This window comes from Prunus persica, chromosome G1, assembly GCF_000346465.2.
Source record: "Prunus persica cultivar Lovell chromosome G1, Prunus_persica_NCBIv2, whole genome shotgun sequence".
NCBI classification, from domain to species: Eukaryota; Viridiplantae; Streptophyta; class Magnoliopsida; order Rosales; family Rosaceae; genus Prunus; species Prunus persica.
This window is the reverse complement of record NC_034009.1, coordinates 20,806,740-20,828,877: the sequence shown is the minus strand read 5'-3', so window position 1 is coordinate 20,828,877 and position 22,138 is coordinate 20,806,740. Positions and strand designations below refer to the sequence as shown.

The window sequence follows — 22,138 nt, the reverse complement described above, 5'->3', positions numbered from 1 at the left end:
CCGCAAGCGTTAATTAGGCGCACCATGATTGAGTTCTCGTATCAGGTTTGCACAACTATTTACAGCGCATTTTGCACGCCTTAATTGGTATACATTACAGCTCTTTTGGCGTGCCATAAAAGCTTTATTTGATACATATTTACGGCACATTGTTTACGCCTTAATTGGTGTATATTACACAGCTCCTTAAGCGCTCCATAAAAGCTTTAATTTCATACTTATTAATGGCGCGTTTTGCACGCCATGTCTGTGTGTGTTTTTATTTATTTATTTATAAATATAATCTAATTTCCTGATTATTCCAATTCAACTTGACAATACATTTCTTCATTATTAACCCTGACATTTGAGTTTAACAAAGAAACACATTATAGAAAAAATAAATATACGAGATATTAAAAAACTAATCATTGAAATCACCATCATAATTAATTCAACATACGAACTCTTAAGTTAAGAGTACATAAGAAACACATAAGAGTGCTGCCAAACATTCCCAAACATTTTCACAGCCTCGAATCCATAGTGAAAATAACAATAAAAATAAGTCTCTAACATGAACCTATACTAAAATACTGTCCTTTAGCAGTAGACAATATTCATGAGCATTCTTTGACCCTTTGAGAAAAACCTGCAGGATATCAAATATATAAATCGAAAAAGTCATTTCTCTTTTAAAATCACAACAAAGGTGGATCCCAATCAGTAGAAAACATGACAATTTACAATGATATATATATATATATATATATGAGTCTTTGAATTTTCAATGACTGAAACAAAGCACTAGACTTATGCTCTTTTAACATTGATATGCACAGTCATGACTTGATTATTATACAATGAAAACTATACCATCTACATGTGAAAGAAGAATGAAGAATTTACCTCAAAGATGCAACGCTAACATAATTTGATGTACTTTATCAGCCATGCAATCATAGTTCCTAATGCTTCACGAAGAAGAAAGAACTCAAGTGTTGGTCGATACAAGGACACATTATCATCCATTACATCGTTCACCCAAACTTTCTAGCACTCGTGACCAAGGGGCACATGATGGACTAATGAATTGGGATCGATTGATGCAATTTCCCCAATTCCAACAACTTCACTTGTCCCAATCCAATTTAACAGTTTACACTTTGCATTCTCAGCTGGATTTTCCTTTTCTTTGCTTTGTGCCATCTCATTAGCAGAATTTTGAGCATTATTATTTACATTTTGTTTGCTTTGTACACTCTCATTAGCATAATGTTGGACACTTAAGTTTTCCTTCTCCTATAACATTAAGGAAGACATTAATTTAATAACAAATTTATGACTTAAACATTTGGTATTCGAGTAAGAATATTTGTTATATGAAGGACTTACAATGTTAATCTCCCCTGTTGCTATTCGAGTAAGAAGATCTATCATTTGATTTTTCAATTCTATAACCTCATTTTCCAATCTATTGAATTGATCACGAACACTAACTTGACCTTCAATCTTTGAAGCAGTTGCCCCAAACCCCATTCCTCTTACGCGTCCTCGTGGATCAGGGCCGAGTACTTTTGCTACAGCATCCTCTTTAATAGAACTTTTTTGTACTTTTTCACTTCTTTCTGAAAATTTACCACCACAAATATAAAAACTTAAATATCAATCTATGGATAAAAACTAAAAATATGCAGCAAACAGTTTTTACCACTAAATCTGGATCCTCAACTTCATCATCCTCATTCTTCTTTTTCTTTTCGTATCCATAGATCCAAACACAAGCATATACAAATAATTGAACCAGCACATAGTTGAAAGAAAGAAAATACCAGCAAAGTATAAGCTTATTGCACCAAATATGCTACTCCTCTAGCACATTCAAAGCAACAATCTGCCTCATGACAATCATCTCATTCGTCTGACCAGGTTTACATGAAAAAAAAAAAATGAAAAAAATTATATTAACAGCTATATATTTTTTTTATAAAAAGAAACGAAATTTTATTTCACAAGAAACATCAGGGCTACAAAACAACAAAGGTGACCAAGAGAGCCAACAAGAACAATCAAAACAAAGAGAATATTAATGTCCTTAAAATAGGACAAATTTAGAGCACAAAGCCACACCGAAAAATGAACCGGGTCCCATAGTTGGTCTATTTCCTCACCTTTAGAATTCTCAAAGATATCTCTTTTCTCTCCTCCCAAATCACCCAAAAAAATGCCATCAATACACAATAACCCAGAACAACACCCCTCTTTTTTCCACCGAAAAATATCAGAATCTAGCCCATAAAGAAGAATCAGTAGGAAGTATAATTTCCCTACGCATTTCCAGCCACAGAAAACAATCTAGCCCATAAAGAAGAATCAGTAGGACATAGCAAAAATAGATGATGCATGAGCCTTTTTATCATTATCAGAGCTGCAAACTAATTACATTTCTAAGGGAATTTACACATTTAACTTAGCAGTCTATATCAACTTGCTTAGTCATTAGCAAATGGGCAATCCCTAAGTTGTATATGAAATTACGAGATTCCCATATCTTTCAAATTCAAAGAAAGTGTATCTGAAATTATAGGCAAAATCAATAAATTGAAGAAGGGGAGAGAGAGAGAGAGAGAGAGAGAGAGAGAGAGAGAGAGGTGTGAGGTACCTAAAATGGAGCGAAAGAAAACGAGTGCTTACGATGGTGAATCGATGGGTATAGAGAGAAACCGAGTGCTTACGACGGTGATAGAGCTTGGAGATAAATTCAATGGGGATAGGGTTTGGACAAAGAGAATCGATGGGTATAGAGAGAGAGATATATATTCCAAATAATAATTTCAGGGCATGTTTACGTATCAGTAATGGGTATGGGAGGAAAGGGAATGATTTCCATTCCTGACTTCCCCTGCCTTTACTTGCAATCAGGAATGAAAAAATAAGTGGGCCCCACCTCAAAATCCGTAATCACATTCCCTCAAAACTAGGTATCAGATCGACTAGGGGGGACTAGTCGATACGATTCCCATTCCTGCTTTCTCTTATTAACTTCCAAAAATACCCTTACCACTTTACTATAATTCCAAAATAACTCAAACCCTAAAAAAAATAAAAATACACGCCAGAAGGAGTTCAAACAACTCAAACCCTTAACGTTACAACACAGCCTCCCTGGAGCAGCAGAAACTATGTAAGTCACTCCATCTATCTATCTATCCCTCTTACTCATTAATTCAAAACCCCTTTTCCTATAGCTTTTGGTTTTGGGTGAATTTTATATATGTGATGTGGTGAAAATGTGTAGGGCATTTTAGTAATCAAATTAATTTGGATTCTGATTCATGAAAATTAGTAAACAATAACAATGGGAATCAACCTCATTCCTTTACTAATTTCGTATGTTTAGTAAACAACTTAATGGGAATGATTCTTCCCATACCGATTCAGTAGTTCCCCGATTCCTAAATTATCTGATTCCTTACTTTCTCCATTACTGATACGTAAACATGCCCTCAGTGAAATTGTACGAAGGAAAAGAGTATAGTTTCGTGGGCAACTTAAAGTGGAGCGAAACAACCAAAAAATTAAAAACAAAGAATTAGTTATCTATTCACAGCGTGCATATTTTGCACGCCATTAATAGGATTAGATTTCACGGCGTGCTGTGTTGCACGCCATTAATAGAGTCATCTTTTACGGCGTGCTTTCTTGGCACGCAATTATTGCCTAAAAACTACGGCGGGCTGTTAAAGCATGCAGTAAAAAAAAATCCATTTAAGGCGCGCTGTGAATGCACGCCGTAAAAAGAGGACAAAAAAACACATTCATGGCGTGTGTAAAATGCACGCTGTAAATACTCAATTTTCTTGTAGTGGTCATTGAAGAGCTTCTAGACTATGATGAAGCACTAGTGATGCATGATGGAAGGCATAAAGTACATTCTAAGTCAATATCTTGTGTGTTCATTGAGTCTTTAGATGATGATGCTGAAAACGAGGTGGAGACAACCACAAGAAAAGAAAGTCGTTCCAATGACAAGGATGGAAAAGATGAAGTCATGGAAGATCTTGATGGCTTGATTGAAAATGAAGTCATGGAAGAAGTTCAGCCAAGTGGTTCCAAAGGGAAGGAAAATCTGGCATTAAGAAGATCTTTTAGGAATAAGAAAGTATGAGTTCAACAACAGCCTATTCATGATACTTCTTCAGAGGATGATGATGAGAGCGACTCTGATTTTGTGGATGATGAGTATGGAATTGATGATAATGAAGATGATATTTGCTTTCAAGCTGAGGTTGATATAGATGGTGAGTGGGCTGGACCAAGTCAAGAACCATGTGCAAAGCCTGAATTGATGAATATATATGGTTTTGAAGATAATGAAGACACGTTTGCTGTCATTGATTCCGAACAATTGGAGCTTACACTTCCTCATGACTCTGACGAAGATAACACCGAACATGCATTCCCAGAATTTAATGTGCAACAAACGTGGTGGATATAGTGTTCAATATTAGGATGAAATTTCCAAATAGTATTAGTTTCAGAAATGCTTTGACGATCACTTCAATCAAAGAAGGATGGGAAGTTTGTTGGATGAAGTCTAAGAAGTTTAGGATAAGGCAATTTGCCCTACAGAGAGCTGCCCATTTGAGATTTATGCCTCCAAGATGCAACATGAAGACACACTACAAGTGAAGACACTCGATTCAACGCATACTTGTAGTAGGGTTTGGGAAAATAAAGGGGTGAAGTCTTCTTGGCTGGCTAAAACATTTATAGATGAGGTGAAGACAGACCCCACAGTTCCTGTGGTTTCTCTCAAGGCAACAATATAAAAAATTATCAAAAGTGGGATCTCCAATATAAAGGCAATGAGGGCAAAGAATAAAGTCCTGAAACTACTTAAAGGTATAATTAAGGAACAATATGCTAGGCTATGGGATTATGTAGCAGAACTGAGAAAGATAAACCCTGGAACAATAGTGCAAATCAAGTGCACAGTGAAGAGTTACAACAACCAGTGTTCCAAAGAATGTACATTTGTTTGGGTTTAGTGAAGAAGGAATTCAAGGCAGGATGCAGACCACTTATAGGATTGGATGGGTGTCATTTGAAGAATCCTTAAGGAGGGCAATTGCTATCAGCTATTGGTTTGTATGTCAATAATATGACTTGGGTTATTGCATATGCTCAATTGAGGTAGAAAATAAAGATTCCTGGATATGGTTTTGGAGAACCACTTTGGGTTCACTTTCATAAGTCATAAGCAAAAAGGTTTGTTGGAAGCTTTTGAAGTAGTGGCTAACTTCAACACCATGTATAAGGAAAAAAAGTTGAAGTGCCTTCTGGGCAGTTGCAAAGGCAATCACAGTTCCTCAATTCAGAAGGGCAATGGAGGTGATGAAAACATTAACACATCGTTGAACACCCGGGATTGACCAAGCACATTGAGGTCATTTTGAGATTTCGCAACTCCGAAAAGCCATGTCAAAACCCATGTAAAGAATGAAGCAACGGCTTCCCGAATTATACTTTTTTTCCCTTTCTTATTCCCATAATCTCCTTGACAGGCAGTTGGGCAATTCTTCCATTGCCAGTGCATACAGTCGATGCTTCCAATCATGCCTGGGAAACCTCGAGTTTCTGGGTTTTGTAGAAGCCTTTGGAGGTCCCTAGGCGTAGGTTTGTTGAGGTAATCCCTCGTGTAGAGAGTTTTGATTGCATCACAGAATCTAACCAAGCTTTTTAAGATAGCGGACTTCCCTATCCTAGCAATCTCATCCACCTAGTCTGCAGATGCACCAAATGCCAGCATACGTAAAGAAGCTGAAAGCTGCTCCTAAAGAAGCCCCCAAACCCCAGTTGCATCACACTTCTGAACGAAGTATGCGTCGTAATTGCAAACATCATGCATGACTTTATTGAACAAATGGGGCTGCATTTTATATATCCCTAAAAAATCAACAATAGAGTATAACGAATTTGAGATATAGTGATCTTCCAAAAGATTCTTACTTCGAGAAAGCCTATGTTTGTCTACATTTGGGCCATAGCCGACTTGTGAACCACATTGGCAGGCTTGCCTTGATAGATCGAGCATACCCACTGCCATGACAACTTATTCATCATCTTCTTCCTCCTCCTTTTCTTTTTCAGCCCATCTGGGCCTTCTTTCTTTAATTTCTCACTCTTCCCTCTCCAATCATCTCCTCATGTTCGACATTGAGAGTGGACTATGAAATCTAAAATCTAAGAAATATAAGTATAGAGAGGATATGGTGTGAGAGGTCTGACTTGAGGCCCTAGTTTTATAAAGGGATTTAGAAGATGGAGAGGACACGTTGCACGATTTTAGAGGGTGAAAATCTTATCTAAAATTTGAGATTTGTATTTTATAATAAATATCGACACGTGGCAACCGAGAATCTTATTCGAAAATCTTATCTGAAATTTGAGAGGTGAATTAGAATAAATATGGACACGTGACAACTAAAAATCTTATCATCCGAAAAATTCATTCGAATTATGATATACGAATTTTATAATAAATAACACGTGGCAACCAAAAATCTTATCCAAAAATCTTCTTCAAATTAATTATTTAAGTATAATATATATATATATATACAGTCCCCTTCTATTGAGGGATCCCTCAAATAATTTTATTTGAGGGACGCCATTTAGGGTACCTTACAATTTTTTCCCCAATGATCCAAACCATCTATTTTTTAGGTCTTCATTCATGGATCATCCTTACAAAAAATTAGACAAATCGGAAATCGTTTAGATATCCAATTGTGTCTTACAAAATCAATGAACACAGTGCTACAAGAAAATACTAAAATTTCAATAATTCAATTGAGTGGTCAAATGATATCTGATTCAAGTAATTTTTTGTAGAGATGATCTTTGAATGAGTATCTACAAAATAGACAGTTTCGATTAGTGAAATACAATCCGGAGTGGGGTCTACAAGGGGTATCCCTCAAATAAGCTTATTTGAAGGATCCCTCAATGGAAGCTCTCTGTATATATATATAAAAGTTGCCTCGCATCATGAGCCCTGAAGAAAAGCATCCGAACCCATGCATTCACCGGTCTGAAAGCCGTGTTCTTTTTGAGATTCCCCGACAAAGTCAAAGTTGCTACACTCAGTAAAAGCAAAAGCTTTCGCGTGCTCCTACAGTTACTTTTTCACAAGCATCCAAAGTTGCCAGCTCACCAAAAGTTATCTGAATCTGTTTTATTTGTCTATTTAAGAAGGCCACGGCCTCTGTTTTCATCATAATGTAATTTTAGTACACTATAATTTTCTTAGTTTCAAAAGTTCTATCAGTACCCGTACTCTGAAGAACTAAAGTGGTGAAACTAGGATCTTTGTAAGTGTTTTGCATTCTCCAAAGTTATCAATATATTTGAGATATTTGAGAATTGATTATTTTGATTAATGCTTATTTTCATTGCATCTATTTTCATATATTCGATAATTTGCTTCATGCATAAGCTGCGTCTATTCTACAATCTCTGTGTTTACACTTATCTTCATCGTTCTTCTTCCTCTCACTGGTTCTAGACCCCTTCTGGTATCAGAGCCATAAGTGTTGAAGAGTTTATCTAAGTCTGCAACTCATCCAACCTAAGCGGCTGGTTTAGGTTTTCTGAGTTGTAAGTTTTTAGTTTCTTCTTTACTTCTTCTGGTCTTTCAGTTTACCTGTCCTTCTCTTTCTTGGTGTCCGAATTGTAAGTCCCGTTCCAAACAGTAAGTCCCAAAGGAGGCCTGAGCGGTTGTGGCATTAGTAGGAGGGCAAGAGAACTTTAGGTATTCTGTTATCCCATGGAGTTTGTATCAGGAGTTTCTGTTCACTTTCTTCTTTAGAAGTCCAAACCCAGAACCTTGAGTAGAAATGAGTCGCTTTCTTAGAATCAATTCTTACAGTTCTTGCAGCTCTAGAGCCAATAGTAGTCTCCCAGAGATAGTTAATGAAGAACAAGTTGAATATGACAATAATAGTAATTTAGATTATAAAGATTGGAATATACCTAGAGTCCCCAGTCAGGACATCTATAAGAAAAAATGGTCATTATCTAGCTTTAAGTCAACCACCCATGTTAAGACAGTCGAACAAGTTTATGCCCTAAGTAAAAATCACGTGACATGTCAGTTACTTAATCTTGAATCAATAAGAAAACATAAAAATGATGGAAACAATTTCCTCCATATTGGTTTAGTTCAAGTAGTTGTCAAACCATTAACCAGATTAGGATTAAAAGCTTCTATCCTTCTCTGTTTGCGTGATGCTAGATTTAATAATTTTAACGACATTACGTTAGGAATTATTGAGTCCAGTCTTACTAATGGCCCAATTTATTTTGATTGTTATCCAGATTTTACAGTCAGCCTGAGGGATCCACACATATTAAAAACACTCACTCTAAATATTAAAACTAAAGGTTATGATGTTTTGCCAGGAAGCCAAACCCTAGCATTAGTTTACATAATATATTATAAAGTCACAGGTACAAACGTGAATTTCCAAGCCTTAAACAAGAGTCCAAAGAGTCAACCATTGTTAATTCAAAGTCATACGCATGATGTTACGGTTAGAGTTCCTCACTCTATCAAATGGTCAGATGTCACTCTTCCTACTGATTGGACCCTAACCACTGAGATTCCTCCAGTTCCTATCCAACGTAGTCTAAACGATTTAGACTACATACAATAATATTTAGACGGAACAGTTAAAATCAATTCTGGTCACCAAGCCCCACAAAAATCAACAGTCCAGTTACAACAGTTACCAACACCTGGTCAATCCCAGCGTCATATTCCTGCAAGGCATTCCTTTGCAGCCTCTTCCTCTACCCTAGAACGAGACCTAGAATTAGAAAAAGCTTTAATTGATTTAAAATTGGAATCACTAAGAAAAACTGCACAAGTCACTCAACCTGTCTATGGAAAACCTTCAGTAGATAATAAATCTGAGTCTCCCACTCAATCTGATTTTGTCGAAGCCAGTTTCAAAATCGAAAACCAACTCCGAACGCTTAATAAAGAATTTGAAATTAATTGAAAGAAATTAGAAAGTCATTTACATGCTCCTGAAAATCAAGCAAGAAGAAATAATTATCACTTGGCCATCCCAAATAGAGTCAAAAGACAACAGATATTTAATAAATAGAAAAATTACATGCACTCTGCTAAAATTGAAATTTATTATCTTTATTTTGTAGAAAGCCGATATACGTCCAATAAGATAAAAACCTTAACTCAAGAAAATTGGGAAAAAATTGATCATACTAAGATTCTTGCCAGTCATCCTCCTGTTGAATCTGTAGTTATCCAGCACCAGAATGCACAAATTATTGCCAGTCCTTTTAAAATCCCAGATTTAGAAAATAAAATGGTAATTGAACAAAATAACTACACCTATCAGAGTTTAGTCGTCATAGGTAAACAACTCGACAAAATAGAAACTAAAATTGACAAACTAATTCCAAAAGAAGTCGTTCCTAAGCCCCTTGATCAGAAACCCTTAGTCACCTTTCAAAATTTAAAATCTAGTCCAACTTTCAAAACGAAAACTACAATATCAAAAATTGAGAAAATGTTAGAAGAATTAACGCCAACTAAAAGAAAAGATAAAGAAAAGGTAGAATCAAGCGTTAAAGTCTTAGGATCCTCTGAGTCACCATCCATACTTTATAACTCCTCTGAGTCTAAATCAATTGTTAGCATAGATACTGAATCCAGTAATATTTCTAAAATAGAAAATGCGTTTGAAAATCTTGAGCTCGAAAACAATCCACAAGTATAAAGATTAACAAACAGAATCAGCCCTACCAGTCTCACAAAAAATTGGTATCCCAAGCCTACACCATCAGATATTCAATTCGAAGAACGAAACACTCAAAGCCAGTTTTCTGTTTCTTCTGATAAATTATATGAATGGAATATTGAGGGTTTTTCAGAACAAGAAATCCTTAATAAGCTTCAACACATGTCTATGGTTGCCAATAGTTACATTACCAATCACAGTTTCAGACAATCTGAGATTGTTCCCTTGTTAGAAGCAGGTTTCACAGGAACTCTTCGTTCTTGGTGGGATAATCACTTAACTCATGAGTCTAAACAACGAATAATTCATGTGCTAAAACTTAATGAAGACGGTCTTCCTATTTTTGATGAACAAATAGGACAAGGCATTGAAGATGGAGTCAACACTTTGCTGCACACAATAGTCGATCATTTTATTGGAACACCTAGTAATACTACTGCCAGAATACATGATCAATTCAGTAATTTGAGATGCCCTAAATTATCTGATTTTAGATGGTATAAAGACGTATTTATTTCCAGAGTCATGATTAGAGAAGATAGTAACCAACCATTTTGGAAAGAAAAATTTGTTAATGGATTGCCAAATTTATTTGCTCATAAAATCCTATCAACCCTTAGTAATGAACAAGGTCATTGATTGGGATAATTTAACTTATGGAAATATAATCAGCACAATTAATCAAGTTGGTATGAGAATGTGTGTTGATATGAAAATTAGTAAACAAATCCAATCTGAAAGAAATTCTGCTAGATACGAATTGGGTAATTTCTGCAAACAATACGGGTTAATGTCTATCCCTCCGTCTAGAAAGAATAAGTCTAGTCATTCCAGCCGACAGCTTAGAAAAAACTGCCATTATTCACGAAGAAAACAGTCAATCCAACATAATAATGAAGATAAAGAATTTTATAGTAAAAAAAGATTTCCCCCTCGAAAAAATTGGAAAAGGAGTCACAATAAAGACAAGAATAGCAGCTTTAAAAAAGCCGACAAAAGAAAAATAAAATGTTATAAATGTCAAAAGTATGGTCATTACGCTAATAATTGTAAAGTTAAAGACACAATCAAACTACTAAAAATCACGGATGAATGTAGAAACAAATTAATCCAGGTCCTTGAGTTATGAAATTCTGAGTCCAATAAAAACGAAACCATGGTTAGTCATACTGAGTCTTCTGAAATATATTCTTCTGAGTCACAACCTAGTTCCCCCATAATCCAATTTGGTTGCCTAGATAATTGCTGTAAATATAAGTCAATCCAATGTCCTTACTAAACAGGAAGAACAAGAAGAATTATTAATTGATCTCATAAGAAAAGTTGAGAATCCAGAATTAAAATCTGAATACTTAAAGAAATTACGAAAAGTCATCAGCCAAGAAGAACCAAAACAGTCTACCCAAAAGATAAATCTGAATACTACTTTAGAAAAATTTAAGAAAAAGAAAGAAGTCACCTTACAGGATTTACAATTAGAAATAAAATCAATCAAAAAAGAAATCATTGGGTTAAGACAAACAAGTCAAAAATTGCAAACTGAAAATTATGAGATAAAACAAGATCTAATTAGCATAATGGAAAAGAAAATCCCTGAGAAAAAAATAGATAGTCCCATTAATTCAGATGAAGAAAATTCTATTCAAGATCAAGCTGTCAATTTAATTAAACACGTAAACTTTAGAAAATGGTATGCTCGAGTCACCATATTTGTTCAAAATTTTGAGTTAAACGCAGTTGCCCTTTTTGATTCAGGAGCCGACCTCAACTGCGTCCAAGAAGGCCTAATCCCCACTAAGTATTATAAAAAGTCAAAAGAATCATTAAGAACTGCCTCAGAAAAATCACTCCAATTAAATTATGAGATCCCTAAAGCCCATGTGTGTCAAAACAAGATTTGTTTTAAAACTTCTTTTGTCTTATCAAGAACATTACTGATGAAGTTATACTAGGTCTACCATTCATTGATCTTCTGTACCCTTTCCAGGTTGAACATGATGGTGTCATCTCTACCTGTTTAGAAGAAAAAATTAAGTTCGAATTTTTGAGTAAACCTGAGTTGCATAATTTAAAAGAATTACAAAAGAATGCAGTCACCAAAACAGTCCAGAAAAATGCTGAATTAGAACGTGGTGTCCCAAGACTAGTCATTAATTACAAGCCACTTAATACTGTCTTAGAATGGATTAGATACCCAATCCCTAATAAAAGAGATTTAATTAATAAATTAGTAAAATCAGTCATCTTTTCTAAATTTGATATGAAGAGTGGATTTTGGCAAATTCAAATTTCTGAGTCTGATAGATATAAAACTGCTTTTGTAACCCCTTTTGGTCATTATGAGTGGAATGTTATGCCATTTGGTCTTAAGAATGCTCATAGTGAATTCCAGAATATAATGAATGAGATCTTTAATCCTTTCAGTCATTTTTCCATAGTTTATATCGATGATGTGCTTATATTCTCTGAGTCTATAGAATAACACTGGAAACATCTGTATAAGTTTTTACAAATAGTTAAACAAAATGGTTTAGTTGTTTCTGCTAAGAAAATTAAATTATTTCAGACTAATGTGAGATTTCTTGGGTTTAATATCTGCCAGTCACAGATTAGTCCCATAGATCGAGTTATCCAGTTTGTTGACAAATTTCCTGATCAAATCCTAGACAAGAGTCAACTCCAGAGATTTCTAGGATCTCTAAATTATGTTTATGACTTTTATCAGAATAAGAGAAAACAATGTAAACCTTTATTTGATCGTCTCCAAAATAATCCTCCTCCATGGTCGTCTGCTCATACTGAAATTGTCAAACAGATCAAAGCTCATATCAAGACTCTTCCCTGTCTTGGTATTCCTTCTGCTAATTCATTTAAAATTGTTGAAACTGATGCTTCTAATGTAGGTTATGGTGGTATCCTCAAACAAAGAGTCAATTCCAATCACTCTGAGCAACTTATTCGATTCCATTCTAGCACTCGGTCCCAGTCTCAAATTAATTATAGTACTATTAAAAAAGAAATATTATCTATTGTATTATGCATTAATAAATTTCAATCTGATTTATTAAATCAAAAATTTTTAGTCTGGGTTGATTGTAAGTCTGCTAAGCATGTATTAGAAAAAGATGTTCAAAACATTGCATCCAAACAAATATTTGCACAATAGCAAGCTATTTTGAGTATTTTTGATTTTGATACTGAATATTTGAGAGGAAGTGAGAATTCTATTCCTGATTTCCTTACTAGAGAATTTCTGCAGGGAAAACAATGGCAGCAAGAAGAAAAGAAAGAGAAAAATATGATAAACAAAAGAGTCAAATTGGTCAATTAAGCCAACCCAATCATCCCCAGTCACTCCGAGTCCTCCCACCATCAATGAGTCAAGCTAAATATGAGCCTTCTTTCCAGATCGTCCCCTTCCCGGGATGCTCTCCTATCCAAATTAGTAACAGATTTGCCAACTTAGGAGCCACAGCCAGGTTCGCCCTAGTTTCCAGTCTGCTCTAATTTCCAGTCATGATCCTTTCTAGGATATTGCTGTCACTAATCCCCCAGTTGCTTTTTACCATAAGACATCTCCATACATGATCAAGAGTCATAGTCACCTGTTTGTCATTGAGTCCAAATATAATTCAATTGCTAATCCCATCACCATTGCTAAATCTTATTTTCCACCCAATAGTCATTTCATTCCCCCAGCACCATTTAAGAATCTAAAATATTACAGAGATATCCTTCATGAGACTCATTCTATCACCATTAAGCCAATTAAAAACAGAGAAAATCCCCATATCATCCTTTATCATTCACTTTACATTCACCAAATTATCAGTGAAAATGAATGGAGCAGTCACCCCTATGATCTCAAAGTTCTCCAATCAGAACTTCAATATAGCTATTATGATTATATCGAAGCATGGTATTCTATCTTGCTTCACCAAACAGTTGATTTCAGTCACTCCTGGTTCTTAAACTTTGATAGCAAATTCAAGAGTCCTTTTCCTTACTGGTTCAATCACTGGTGGGAAAAACATGGTCCAGTCATTGATTTATTTCCTCCTCCTATGCAAGAATTAGTCAATTATTTTACTAATAAAAATAAGTTCAAAGAATCTGAGCTGTTCTTCCCCAGGTTAATTGGTCCTACCAGGTTAATTGGGAATCCAGAGTCCTATCTCGCCAGTTTTCAATCAAATGGTGGGATAAATTTAAACTTGAGCGTATTGCAGATTATGTTTATGCTGATTTTCCTCTAGTCAGGAATCCGCATTATGAGAAAAAGAGTTCCCCTACCACATCACATTCTTTTCTCCCAATCGAGGGAAGATCTAAGTCTGAGTTACAAGAAATTGCCCGCCAATTAATGCTCCAAGCATCCCAGATGAATGATGATGCAGACAGCGATGCCTCCCCTGCGTCACAAACATCCACTAGTCAACCTAAACCAGTCAGTCAACAGGCTCCCGCCCTAAAGATGCGGTGGAGTGATTATCCAGATGAGTAAGATCCCTATGATTTTGGTCCTTTCAATCTAGGGGATGATTAAAGTTAAAGTAAAAGTTGCCTTGCATCATGAGCCCTGAAGAAAAGCATCCGAACCCCTGCATTCACCAGTCTGAAAGCCGTGTTCTTTTTGAGATTCCCCGACAAAGTCAAAGTTGCTGCACTCAATAAAAGCAAAAGCTTTCGCGTGCTCCTACAGTTACTTTTTCACAAGCATCCAAAGTTGCCAGCTCACCAAAAGTTATCTGAATATGTTTTATTTGTCTATTTAAGAAGGCCCCGGCCTCTGTTTTCATCATAATGTAATTTTAGTACACTATAATTTTCTCAGTTTCAAAAGTTCTATCAGTACCAGTAATCTGAAGAACTAAAGTGGTGAAACTAGTATCTTTGTAAGTGTTTTGCATTCTCCAAAGTTATCAATATATTTGAGATATTTGAGAATTGAAAATGTATATATGTATATATATATATATACAGTCCCCTTCTATTGAGGGATCCCTCAAATAATTTTATTTGAGGGACGCCCTTTAGGGTACCCTACTATTTTTTTCCCAATGATCCAAACCATCTATTTTTTAGGTCTTCATTCATAGATCATCCTTACAAAAAATTAGACAAATCGGAAATCGTTTCGACATCCAATTGTGTCTTACAAAATCAATGAACACGGTGCTTCAAGAAAATACTAAAATTTCAATAACTCAATTGAGTGGTCAAATGATATCTGATTCAAGTGATTTTTTGTAGAGATGATCTTTGAATGAGTATCTACAAAATAGACGGTTTGGATTAGTGAAATACAATCCGGAGTGGGGCCTACAAGGGGTATCCCTCAAATCTTATTTGAGGGATCCCTCAATGGAAGCTCTCTGATATATATATATAAAATAAATAAATAAAAGTTAAAGTGAATAGTATTTGCCTTTTGCCATGACAATAAGTGGAAACACAACAAGCTTTTTGCAAGGGCTGTCACTATTCACATAAATAGTAACAGCCCTTGTCTTGCCATTACCCTTTACCATGACAAATTGATGGAAGTGCTCTTAACCTTGAAGTTTGAAAGCGGCTGTTGTTGTTTTGTTTTATCTTTAATTTTTATTTATTTTTTATTTCATCGGGAGTTAACAGTGTTATTGTTGGAGTTAAGTGGGTGGACAAGTGGCAGACAGTTAGATAAGGAACACACACGGACAGTAAACTTGGAGACAGCAGATCGGCTCCCACACTGCGGAGACTCAGGGTCCTTTTCTCGTTTCGTGCTTCGGCTGCTGGGCGTCTATCTCGAACCGAAGAAGATAATGGAAATAGCCGTTAATTGTTCCCTCTTCTCGGGTTTAAATCCTAAGGTAACCTAACCCTAACCCGTCCTCTCTTTTTTTCTTTCTTGTTCTACATATCCATTATATATGACATTGTCTATTCAATATTGCACAAGAAAAATTCAGATATCATCAGTACCCAACTGTTGGCTGGTGGGCTTTTTTGTTTTTAGTTTTTGTAACTCTGGTTCCCATGAACTATGAAATTGTCTGTGTGCTTTTGTGAGTAGGTTGGTTTTTACTTTTTTTCGTCATGGTTTTCTGGATGTGTTAATAGTATGTTGTTTGGATTTCCTTAGAACTCTGTTCTTGGGTGTAATCCTGTTCAGATCCTATTGAACCCAAAAGCCAATTATTTGTGTAATAATGTGTATTGTTGTTTCTGTCAGTGATGTTAAAAGGAAAAGAAAAAGGGTTTTTGCTCTGCTCTACAGCAAATTTTAGCTTTACTAAACCTTTTTCTTGGGTCTTTCTTCATGTCTTGTACCATTTCTCTTCTGATTTTTATTAGTGGTTTCATAGTTTACTACAATAACCCATTTGATTGCTGGAACTGAGAGTAAGTATATACATTTTGGAATGAACACCCGGAGAATTATAAGTCAATTTTTACACTGACAATGTTATCCAACAAAACAAATGTAGCCTTGAACTAACCTAAGTTTTGTACAGATAATTAGTAGCAATCGGAGGATCAGTGCCTCTATTCCAAGCCTTGGTTGCTGGAGAACAAAATCCTCCCATCAAATCACATATTCTGCTCTAGCACTTTGCAGAAGGTAATCAATATATTCACTATTTACCCCTTTAGTTTTGAGTGCAAATCTGAATGCTCATCACAGTTTGCATGTATTCACCAATGTTGTAGTGCAATGTTAGAACAATTGGAGATCCCTGTCTAGTTTATTTATATATTTTCAACAAAAATGTAAAATGTGATAGACTCATTTTGTTTTATTTCACTTGAGTAGACTCGGTTTAATATCAATGGGCCATCTTTTTCTTTCGAGATTCTTGTTCAATAATGGAGAGTTAAATTGCAATATACCCTTGCATTCTTCTGATTGTTAAGAGTTAACCTACTTTTGGTATGATTACTATTGACTTAACTAATCTTTCAGTTCTAGCTGCTTTGTTTCACCCTAATCTATCCGTCTTTAGTAATATAAAGTCACATGCTATGCATGTGCGAAGTGAGAAGGTAGTTATTTCAATTTGCAGAAGAGTGGAGAGAAGGTGGGTAATTTAAAACTAATGGCTAATTACTATTTACCCATATTCTTTAATATTAATATGAAAAGGGCACAAGGAGGGGCCTCTTACATATAGTATAGTTTCTTAGGATTTTTGTTTAACATAATATGCTGTTATAATCATTGTGCCCAGGCTTTTTTGCTTTTCTGGGTACTTTCTATCTCTTTTGCTTGATTAAGTTCTAGGGGGCAGACTAAGAGTAACAATGTTTTATAAATGAGTGAACTTGATTGATCTTGATTCCATATTTGATTTTTTGAATTTCCATTTCATTTTACAGGGAAAGTAATAAGTATATTCCTGCAATTTGTGCTGTGTTATCAGGTGCAGTTGTTAAGTATTTTCTGTCAAGTTCTAACTTCTAATCAAACCTGTGCTATTACTTCAATTGCTAAGTATTTTGTAAACTCTTGGTTTTCTTGAACATAGGCACAGAAGACATTGGAGTATCTTCTTCTGGGTTTGAAGATGTTCCTGTTACAGTTACTACTTCAGGTACCAGTGATGCCGGTGAACTAAAGGTATTTTTTTAAAAACAAAAATCTTTTGGGAAACTTTTATATTTAATATTTTCTGGAAGGTTAGTAAGAACATGACATTCTGCAGTGCCCTTTAAAAAAAATTTACATTCTGCAGTGGACCGTTGAAGTGAAAAGTATGATAATGCAAAGATATTTAATGGCATAAACAGTGATCATGATGACCTTTGCTCTCTCTTCTTGTTTGATGACAAACAAAATTCTATGGTAGATGGTCACAATTGTTTTATACTGTCATAAATTTTGACCACATACATTCACACTTTTTTTCATCAGATAAACGTAGAGGTATCGGGTGCTAAAACTCGAGCAATTTTTGACGAAGTTTTTGACAAAATGGTTACTGCAGCCCAACCAATACCTGGATTTCGAAGAGTGAAAGGAGGTAAGATTTTAAAAGTCTATTATGTTCAAATAGATTACTTTTGGGTCATCTTCATTCTTCAGATGACATCATAGTCAATTGAGTGGCTTTCATCATATTTTAGACTGATGTATGCTATGGTTTGGTAGTATGGATAATAATAATATCTCTGCATAACCTAAAGAGATCTGTATTTGCCTCCAGTTCAAAGTTTGACTCTGCATATATTGAGTGCGTGCTCTGTTGTAACAAATTTCCATAGGCGATGAGGATGTTGGATCTTTGCTCTCACTGCCGTACATTTCCATTCTGACTGTTAACAAACATGTGACGGTAGTTCAATCTTGTGAGGGTAGGGGTGTAACTGGTATAATAGTTACCAAATAAAAATTTCATAAACATCTTCTATGGATTAAAATTATAATACACTGCTGACCCTCTTCCAGTCCTCAACCATTCTATTAATTTGTTACTCCAGTTGCCACCCTGAATGATAAAGTTGATTTGCTGGGGATCATTTATGTAATCCTTCTATTAGCAGTACGAAGAAAATTTAGCACATATATTAAAAGGTATGTATGGAAATTACAATATCAGATTGAGAACAAATGTTTTGTTGTGTTGTAACTTTGAAATTAGGAAGCGCTTTGTAATGAAGGTTCTTGCAATGAATTACTTAAGACATGATTTTCTATTGAATTTGATATCAATTTATATAATAGAACTGCTATAGAAACACTGAACTCAGAAACGAGATATAGCAAGACAAAAGAAGAGCAACAATAAAGTTGCTAGGTTCTTCCATTTTGCTTTGCTTTAATACAGCTAACTAATTTGACTTCTAGACTGAATTACCTCTTGTGTATGTTGTTACTTCTACACATTCCTAACTTATTTTTCTTCATTTCTTCCCCTGGCTATATGTCGCTGACAAATCAAATCTCAATTACCAGGGAAAACACCCAATGTAAGTTTTTAACTCGAAGCATGGTTATGGAGTTGATATGCTGAGTTGGATATGATTAATCTCTAAATAGAAAATGTTACTTCAAGCATAACTAAAGTTTTTTTCTGCCACATGATTGCTTGCACCTCCTAGCTCAAAGGGCTTTGAGATTTTTCTGGGAGGGACACCCGCCTGCAATTTCTATCTTACTTCCGTAAATTGTATATATGCGTCTTCATATACAATCTCGTTTTCTTATCTTGAGCCATGTTCTCAGGGATTTAGCTGCAAAACTTCAGCATGCTGGGTGGATTTACCACATATCATACATGCAAACACATGCACAGATTAGTTCCTTACACTATCAAGGCCAATTGGTCTGCCAAAAGAACTTGTTTTTAACCTTGTCCATCCCAGACGTGCTTTTCTTTGTTTGGAAGTTATTAACCCTGCAAATGTAACTCTGACTGTTGTCTCCCCTCTGCGGATGTGACCATTTCATATGCATCAGCAACTTAATTTTGTTTTGTTGATTACACACCTACACAAAAAGCTACTGGTGCCCTTCAGAGAGAGAGAGAGAGAGTACACTGGCACACTGTGCACTGGCACACAATAAATTCTGTATCTTGTTAATTGTGAACGCAGATACATTTTTTTTAATTTGTCTTATTTTCTGTCTATCAGATACCTAGAGACATTTTGCTAGAAGTCCTTGGACCGTCTAAAGTTTATAAGCAAGTAATCAAGAAAGTGATCAATTCTGCGATAGCTGAATATGTAGAGAAGGTAGTGGTTTGGTATTCTGATTTTTATTTTTTTTCCTTCTAAATGCTTCATGCTTGCATATTGTTGTTAGGTTAACTATGAATAAGCATACTTGTTTAAAATGATTAATGTTTACTAAATTTGTCCTGTTCTTTGTATCAAAGATCAATTACTATCAGCCTAACAGAAACTCCAAACGTCTTTGCAATTTGACCAGTGCATGACATCATATTTAGTGTGCATAGAGTTGAATCTTCTGGTTATAGTTGTACCACAAAGTGTGCTCTTTCAAAATACCTGCGAAACTATAGTTTTGACACTTTTTTTATAAATTTTTATATAATACATTACTTGTTTTACTTACTAAAACCTCACTTTATAAGTAATTTATCGGATTGAAATTTTGTGCACCATATTTCAGTGACGATCCCTATTTCCTTTGTTTGATGGGCATCATAGTTTTTGAGTAGTTAGTTACCTTAGTTGAAAGAAGGTACCTTTGTATGAAAAGGTTGACGTTTTCTTACTTATAAATGTATGAAAGTATTCTTAATAAGCATCTCAAAATGCAAATTTGTTCGTCTCATTCTTTTATTCTCAAGGCCTGTACGTGATCTGCATGTTTTTGTTTTTCCTCCAATAAAATGGATCTTGATAAGCCCTGAGGTTGTATTGTTTTTACTTTTTAATTGGTGCAGGAAGGTTTAAAAGTTAGAAAGGACTTGAGAGTGGAGCAAAGCTTTGAAGATCTTGAAGTTGCTTTTGAACCAGGTGAAGATTTCAGCTTTGATGCTGTCATTCATCTTCCCTAGTGAACGAGACAATATGCATATTTTCCTTTTCCATTCAATTTTTGTACATACTTTGTTTAAATCTCAAGCAAAGTTATTACATATCCATGCCTAAACTGACTAGGGGATCAGACCGGAAAACCTATGATAGAGCACCTTGCATTTGATTTGCCAATTTAGTGTCTTAATACTTGTACGTCTGTTTAGAAAGACATAATATTCAACGTTAAAATGCAATGCTCATGCTTATATTGAAAAACCCACAAATTTGGTATGTACAACCAAACGTCTTGAGCCAAAATGAAAGGCGAGGAGGTTGATGAGTTTTGAGATTTATTTACATCAAGACAATTAGCGAACTTAACGGAAAATGTGTATTGGTTATGGATTTGGCACAAATTTATTGGAGGTGGGTACATTTGATCTACCATATCCAATGACCAAAATTGTTTTCGGAAAAGTCTAATTTCCCATGTGGGAGGAAGTTCACAACATTAGCATATCCTACTCTTTTTCTTTTTCTCCAAAGTTGGGAATTCTTTGATGGGGTTTTTCTTCTTATAGGACGGAACGTTGATCATTATTTTTCAATGACGAACAACAATTACTAATTTTCATAGATTTGAATGAAAGTTTGCATATCCGCATTGGTCTTATAACGATATTCACGAATGTCGACCATAACATGACCAAATTTGAGAGCATTCACACTGGTGGTGTAGCCTTCCCGGACACATCAATGATTAGACACATATTGATGTGGTAATGCTAACTTAAAACATAAATTCTATCATTTCTTTCGAGCCATGGGAGCAGTCCATATCATGGAGGGCCTCACTCTCCATGGCCTTACTGGAGCCTGGAATCTTTTCCACATGCACGTACGTTATAAACAAAGAATACTTCAGAAACGATAAGAAACTGAACTCGTGTCCCAGATCCCTTCTGGCACCGGCAACTCCACAGCCGGTCTGAATGAGGGCGAGGTAAAGAGCTAAGATTGCTCCCAGAGATGAAACGCCCACCACCCAGCTGCTTAAATAGTGGTGCACCAAAACTGCTCTTAATCTTGCATGTTTATAAGCATATTAACAGTTGGCATCGCCAACCACCCTGTACAAGTATGACAGGGACGCGTCCAGCCCAACTTCCTTGCCTCTTGTTGACAAGTTTAGCCACCATTCTGTTGCTCCCTAGAGAATGCTGGAGGACCCTGTGGTAGTATAGAAGCCCTACATCCTTGGATGAGTTAATCAGATCGTCTAGAAAGACAAATAGCTTGTAACATCTTGGTGGCAATGCTGGTGACATGTTGAGTGCTAGCAGAGTGCGAATAGCTTGTAACATCTTGGTGGCAATGCTGGTGACATGTTGAGTGCTAGCAGAGTGCGAAACGAAGTGCCTCTGTGATCATCTATGTGTATTGGAGGGATTGTCAGAACATTCCCCCTCAATGTGCTACTGAAACTTATATCTAATGGTTGACGATTTGTATCGGCCTTGAGCTTGACACCAGCCTGCTTTAGCTCTTGTATGGACATGACCAGCTGGATTTGCTTACCTCGTGGTTCTTGCCATGGAAGAGTAGAGAAGCAATTTTCATGATCAGGACGGATACTGTGGTGAAAAAGATCAAGAAAGTGCTGTTAGAGTTTTGAATAGATTGAAGGAGGAAGAAAAACGCAGAGAGAGTAGAGAGCTAGACTGAATCAAAACAAGTGTGTATTTTTCTATTGCAGGCTCTGTCCAAAACAGAGCAAGCTCAGTGTGAGCTATAACCATTAGAAAGAATAGCTGGATTCTCTTACGTCATTGAGAATCACAGCCTTACATCCA

General features: G+C 35.6%; 1 protein-coding gene and 1 long non-coding RNA gene across 2 annotated transcripts; one reads left to right on the top strand and one right to left on the bottom strand.

The window, feature by feature from the left end:
* On the bottom strand, positions 3,364 to 17,111 carry LOC109946883. The gene is made up of 3 exons (XR_002269962.1): positions 17,099 to 17,111; positions 9,009 to 9,011; positions 3,364 to 3,484 (listed from the first exon to the last, which is right to left on the bottom strand). It is a non-coding gene; the product is annotated as an uncharacterized LOC109946883 (long non-coding RNA).
* On the top strand, positions 15,421 to 20,569 carry LOC18793123 (trigger factor). The gene is made up of 8 exons (XM_020556033.1): positions 15,421 to 15,667; positions 16,313 to 16,419; positions 17,175 to 17,218; positions 17,324 to 17,415; positions 17,710 to 17,818; positions 18,751 to 18,764; positions 19,431 to 19,532; positions 20,210 to 20,569. The coding sequence occupies exons 1-8, from the start codon at positions 15,620 to 15,622 to the stop codon at positions 20,321 to 20,323; spliced, it is 630 nt and encodes a 209-aa protein (XP_020411622.1). The 5' UTR covers positions 15,421 to 15,619; the 3' UTR covers positions 20,324 to 20,569.